The sequence below is a fragment of the Gekko japonicus genome, unplaced genomic scaffold, assembly GCF_001447785.1.
Source record: "Gekko japonicus isolate JY-2015 unplaced genomic scaffold, Gekko_japonicus_V1.1 scaffold167, whole genome shotgun sequence".
NCBI classification, from domain to species: Eukaryota; Metazoa; Chordata; class Lepidosauria; order Squamata; family Gekkonidae; genus Gekko; species Gekko japonicus.
The window spans coordinates 1,473,380-1,479,808 of record NW_015164670.1 but is presented as its reverse complement, the minus strand read 5'-3'; the positions used below and the strand labels follow the sequence as shown (position 1 = coordinate 1,479,808).

The following is a 6,429-nucleotide window of genomic DNA, read 5'->3' as shown; positions in this document are numbered from 1 at the left end:
CATGGCAATGGCTAATCAGTTCATCAATCAAGAGTTTTTAAGAAATCTTTTGATAAGGTTAAAGTAGAGCCCCCCCCCCCCAATTAATTGGACAATTTTGTTGATGGAGCGGTTCCATTTCCATGGGCCACGTACAGGAGAAGTTCCCGCTGCATTGTGCCCAGGGCTCAGTTCTCCCTTCTCAAAGATGCCCCAAATTTCCTTCAGCTTGCCCCCAGGACAGGGGCGCTATGTTTGCAGAGAGGGTGTCCTCCTACCTGGGAAAGAGGGTGCAAGAACCATTCAGTGAGGCTCAGAAGTTGAAAAGAAGAGGTTTAACCACGGCAGTTTATTTCAAAAAGTCTTGTCCTTACAGAGTAGTATATCTGGAGGTAGCGGCAAAATTTCTTGATCTTTTTCCCAAATGGCTTTAAGAGTCTCCGTTGATGGGCATGATCCACCAGAAAATTCTCCTGCAGAAGTTCTTGAAACAAAACGAGTTACTCTATGCCGGAGAACTGGTGGATTCTGCTCTACATTTTGTTTAAGGCAGGATGTGGAAGGAGATCCCAGAACCATAACCAGATGTATGGGGGGGAAATCTGCATTATAAAGTCTCAGCACAAAAATACTTCACGAGAGATTGAACCTCAGTGATTGTCATCGCAAAAGGATTCCAGTTTCTTTTCCCCTTATAAAATTGCTGCCACAGGAGGGTGTGAACTTCACTCCTCAGACATTTAGCAATACATTTCCTTCTCCTGATGGCAGATCTGGATTGCGACTGCAGGAGAGAGAGGAAGTAACAGCAGGAGCCATGGGCAGCAACTAGGCACATTTCAGAGATAAACCCTTCCTTTTTATAGGGATTTCCCTAAAGCAGTTCTTGTAGTGGTACAACCGGTTGAGAGGTCCCTTAATTCAGTAAATAATAATACTAATAATAATAAATGTACATCTATAGAGTAACCTTTTCTCAAGTTGCCATTTTTACAAACCACAGGAGACAAAAGAGGATCCTGATAGCCAGCGGCTGCAGCCCAGGGCCTCCATATTCACACTCACAGCACCGGTAGGCTGCATTCGCATCTCGCGAGCAAATATCTCTTTCCTTCATTAAAACCATACAAGGTCAGACCTCATACGACAGTTACCAAGCCATGCTATGGAAGGCAGGGTCAGGGCATCCCTGTGCCCATCTCACTGGCATTGTGCTCCCACCGTTTGACAGAGAACTCAAGAGTAAAAACTTCTCTGGCCCTTCCACTGGGTCATCCCAGTAGTCACCCTGAAAGCTAAAAGATAACTTGCTAAACACAAACAGAATACAAGAGGTTTCCGAAGTTTTAAGAACAGGTCTTGCACTCCGTACGGATTTCAGCACTTTGTGTGTGTTCTATAAAAAAATATGAAGCTTTACAAAAATGGCAGTAGAACGGTCCATAAAAGTGTCTGATTTAAAGTATATACATTCTGTACATGGTTTCCTCTACTTACAGTGAGTAAATAACCACCTTCACTCTCACGTTCTATCTGTTGCTTGCCTTTAAAGATAAACTTGGATTGGAGTTGCTTGCAAGAAAACAAAACTTAGGCTCCCCTGGAGAGCTCCTGGTTCTTCAGAGGAACTGGACCTATGGTCACAGGCCCCCGTGGTGTAACTAGAGGGTTTGGAAGACAAGATCTTTATGCTTTAGGATATTTATTGCTGAAGTATCTGTAAAAACTGCATGCTAAGGAGGGATAGGTAAAATCCCCCCCAGCTCTAACATTCCCACAGCCTCTGACTTCCTCATCTATTTTTTTTGTTGAACTCTTCCGGCGTTGTGGGGCTGCTCCATTTCTAGCTTTTGGCCTTGTCGTCCTTTAAGAATTTAAATCCTGGCGGTCCTTCGTAAAGGCTGTCCCCATCGGTGCTGAGGTCGTCGTCATCCCCATCATCCAGGTCGCTCAGCACTTTATTTGGCGGTTTCCTGTGCCTGCTGAAGCAACGAGAGAGAGATATTTAGACGAAGACGGCTACCCACCTGGACCAATCTCCATGGAAGGCACCACATTAAGCCACATGGAATGAATATCTTTTTAAAAACCTGGTTGGTCTTCAAGGTGCCCCACTGGACTCAAACTGTGTTCTACTGCTTCTGACCAACACGGCGACCCACCTGGAATTACTGATATGTGTTCTGCTATACAAAACGCACCACCTCATTCAAGTGAGTCACTCCTGCATCAGCAAAGACTTCAAAACAGACCTGTTTGTGCAAGCAAGAGATACCAGCTGGGCTCCCCTGAGGCCTTGGAAGCAGAACGGGCACTGTATTTCTTGGGCATGTACATCTGTGTGTAACCTTGACCAACACAAACAGTGTGTGTAACGTGTAGTCAAGGCCCTCGGTGTGAGCATCTGTTTGGTCCCTGGGAGTGCTGAGTGTTGGGGGTGGGGATCCATCACACAGAGCTGTGGCACCCAAGTCACCTGAGCTCCTTTTTGATGGCGTTCAGTTGCCCCTGCAGTTGGTCGTTGACGTCTACTTGCTCTTCCAGGTCCCTCTGAAGTTTCTTCTTCGCACTCTCCAGCCTGTCGATTTCTTCTTCTGCTTCCTCCACTTGTCGTTTCATCGCTTTCAAGCGCAAGCTCAGCTGCGGAACGAAAACAAGGGCCAATGAGAGCCCGGGCAGAAATGAGGCTCTTAGTAGTCCTTAACCACCCATGACATTAAGCACAGAGCATCTTCACAGGAGCGATCAAGCAGTCACGGGTCATTTCTGTGTACGGAGAAAGGCATAAACTCCGCCCACTGTTTTGCAGCTGCTACGTATAAACATCTATGGTTTCTGAGAACCTTTCCTGGAGCCGTTTCGGAGGGCAGGTGTCGGTCTGCAGTGGAACATGCTGGAGTTGAGTTCTGGAGCACCTAAGAGACCAGCAAGATTCTTTTTTGGCATGAGCTTTTGCAAGTCCAAGCTCTCTTCGTCAGATACCAAGGGAGCTTTGTACAATCGAAAGCTCACACTCGACAGTTTATACCCCCCAAAAAAAATCTGGTTGGTCTCTGAGGTGCTACTGGACTCAGATCTCGCTGTTTCCTGGAGCAACTGCTCTTAACAATGTGAAGCCAAGAACGCTCTCTCCCGGCCTCTTTACTTCTCATGATGTGCCCTGAACACGGAATGGGGGAGAGAAGGGCACTGGGGCTGGGGCTGGGTGGCCAGGAGGGTCACATGGTCAAGGCTCTGTAGCACTCCAGTGCCTGAGCTTGGGAAACACTGGCCAATCCCGTCTGATGTGATCTGAGTCTTGTCCAGATACCACGCTGAGAGTACAGTGTTGGTAGAGATGGTGCAGCCACATACTCTCAGGTCTGGTTTGCTTCAGGGAAGGGAGTTCGGTGTCGTGTTTAGGAGCGCGGACTCTAATCTGGGAGAACCAGGTTTGATTCCCCACTCCTCCACATGCAGCTGCTGGTGGGACCTTGGGTCAGTCGCAAGTTCTCTCAGAGCTGTTCTGTCAAGAGCAGTCCTCAAAAGAGCTCTCTCAGCCCCACCTACCTCACAGGGTATCTGCTGTGGGGAAAGGAAGAGAAGTAGATTGTAAGCTGCTCTGAGACTCTGAGTGAAGGGTGGGGTATAAATCCAATCTCTTTTCTTTCTAGTGTTGTTTGTTCATCTGTTTTTGATTTAATTATTTTATAATTTTAATTGTATTTTTAACTGCTTAGATGCTTTAATGTTCTTATATTTGTTGCCTTGTGGTCCCTGATCAGGTGGAAAGGCAGTATAAAAATATTTTTAAATAGCCCTGACCTGGATAGCCCAGGCAAGCCCAATCTTGTCAGATCTCAGACACTAAGTAGGGCCGACCCTGGCAAGTATTTGGATGGGAGACCTCCAAGGGATACCAGGGCAGGGAGGCAGGGGCAGGCTATCAAGCCACTTCTCTGAATGTCCTCCGTGCCTCAGTAGGAGTCGCCAGAGGTCGCCATGACTTCCAGGCACGGGCACACACACACACACACAAAAATACCCCCAAAATGTTTTAAATCAATAAAACAAACCATTCCATTCCTCCTCTTTCTGCCTCTACCCCCGTCCAGATCTGCACAACCCTCTCAAACACAGAAACGTGGAGGAGAGAGGAGCTGAGGAGAGGGAAGGCAACTGACCGGGGAAGATGTTCCCTTCCCTTCTCGGATTCATGTGGTCCCCTTCCAGAAAAGCACTTTAGGCAAGGCGAGAAGGTGCCAGGGCATAGTTTGCCTCTGCTAGTGGTGGGAGTGAGGCCATTCTTAAGGCTCTTGTTACTGGGTTGATTTCATTAGATTTTACTCATCTGGACACAACAGGGCCTTCACTTTTCCTACAAACATCAAAGAAACCATTTTTTTTAACTCTGCTCTCCTGAAAGAGAAGGGCAAAAGGGCATTTAGAGCCAAAGGAAGCAGCCTGCACGGAATTGGGGGGGGGGGGGGGGGGGGGGGCAGACGTTAAGTGCAGCATGAACTACAGAAGCCCTTCAGAGGATCATTCCTGTGATGTGCAGCAACTTGCCAGCTCCTTTCCCCTTTACCTGGTCCTTTTGGTCCGTCAAGGACAGGTGTTCGTCATCCACTTGCATCATGAGTTCCTTCACTTTCCTGTCAAGTCTGCGGTTACTCAGCTGGAGATTAGACCGATCCCTAGGAGAGCAAGGAGGGAAAGACAGATGTTTGCAATCAGGGAAACTGGGAAAAATGAAGTAATGGTAGAGATGGGCATACACACCCTCCCCTGCCTTGAATCAAAAAAGGCCCCTACTGCCCCTACTGCTTACAAGTGACAGTGAAGATTTTTGGTGGGGAAATTACCTCCTCTCCGGTTTCGATAATGGCTTGGCATAGGGACAGATGAAGCTGCCTCCTACCAAAGCAGACTTCAAGGTCAGTATTGCCTATTCAGACTGGCAGCGGCTCTCCAGGGTCTTTCCCATCGCTTACTGCCTGGTCCTTTTGAGTGGAGATGCCAGGGATATAACCTGGGACCTTCTGCACGTCAAGCAGAGGCTTATAAATGAGCCCGCAGGTCTCACCCATGAGCTCACTTCCAACTGGACCCCAGCTCCCCTCACTGCTGCTGCTGCTGGGCTGTTTGGTCAGGCAAGCAGATCAGCCAACTAACAGATGGGCAGCGAGCTTCCCCCCTGCCTTCTGCTCTCCTTCCCTGGCACCTTGTATTTTAATCTTTTAATGTGAGCCACCCTGAGCCTGCTTTGGCAGGAAGGGCGGGATACAAATGGAATTAAATAAATAAATACTGGTTTGGCAGCATGTGAAACACTGACAGGCACCTTGGGAAATGTAGTTCCCCCCTCCCCCCAAGGTACTGAATGTTAAGATGACAGCCCTTTTGTGACTACATTTCTCGGGGTGCACTGAGATATTGGGAGGGAGAGAGAGGCTCTCTGCTTGCCTGCCTACTTACTAGAAAGGGGCATTCCTCTCTTGTTGGAAATAAGATCTGAGCCACAGGAAGAATATTTATTGAGAAATATTTCTGTACTGCTTCTCCAGAGAACCTACTTGAGGTGGTTTGTAATGCTCACCCTTGTATTTGAAGGTAAACATTACCTGAGACACCTGTTTCAAGAGGTAATATTCTGGAACGGGGAAAAACGGCTCTACTTAAGTTCTCTACACCATGACTAATTCTGTAAAGTCCTATCCCATTTCCCACCAATTATATTCAGAGGGAGACCACCCCTGAAAATGCAGGGGCCATTTAGCCATCCCAGGCTTACGGAAGCTCAATATTCAGAGGAGTCTCTCTCAAAGTTGCTGGATGACTCACAGAGACACCAAAGGCTTCTAGGTACTCAATTTCAGCACCTGACTGAGGCAGTCAGGGAAACCTGTTCCCCAGTTCATCTGGGATTATCCCAGACACTGGGCCAGACAGTTTATTTTTGTTCTCTAACTGATCACCATCAAAGAAGGGCATTTATGTTAGCCAGATTTAATGTATTGCCATCGGCCATCTTCTCTGGAAGATGCCCCAAAATCCCCTATAAACTTAGGCAATGCCCCTGCGGTCAGGGTGCTATCGAATCCATTTCCCATGTTCTTTTAAATTGTCCATTTTATACTAAGATTCGAGGAAAATTTATGAACACCCTTCTTTTTACATGGCATGGTCTTCCTGAGAGTATCAAGGTCCACTTGCTGGTGCTACTCTCTGGGCAAAACGCTTCTATAACTTTTAATACTGCTTGTTTTCTTCAATCTGTAATTCAAACCAGGGAAACTATTAATTGACCAGTTCTTTTCTGTTGGCTGTTCGACAGCCATACCTTTGATGTATTCCTAAATTTTAACGTTATCTTATCTCTTACATGCCAATAAAGGTTGTCTGTCTGTCACAGAGACACAGATTTCCAGGGCCTGGTCGTTTCTTTTTACCTTTCCTCGTTCTCCAGCC

At 47.2% G+C, this 6,429-nt stretch overlaps 1 protein-coding gene across 4 annotated transcripts in view; it reads right to left on the bottom strand.

Annotated features, from left to right (window-relative positions):
* Positions 1-318: 318 nt before the first annotated feature.
* The window catches only part of CGNL1 (cingulin-like 1), a 52,282-nt gene continuing 46,171 nt past the window's right edge, over positions 319-6,429 (bottom strand). For 3 of the 4 annotated variants that reach the window (XM_015409194.1, XM_015409196.1, XM_015409197.1), the window contains 4 exons: positions 6,411-6,429; positions 4,547-4,655; positions 2,456-2,619; positions 319-1,961 (listed from right to left, as the gene is read on the bottom strand). The exon at positions 6,411-6,429 is cut by the window's right edge and continues 127 nt beyond it. In XM_015409194.1, coding sequence (XP_015264680.1) covers positions 1,823-1,961; positions 2,456-2,619; positions 4,547-4,655; positions 6,411-6,429 — 431 coding nt within the window. In that variant the 3' untranslated portion in view covers positions 319-1,822. The remainder of the gene's footprint in view (positions 1,962-2,455; positions 2,620-4,546; positions 4,656-6,410) is intronic. The other variant, XM_015409195.1, reaches the window with a different exon arrangement.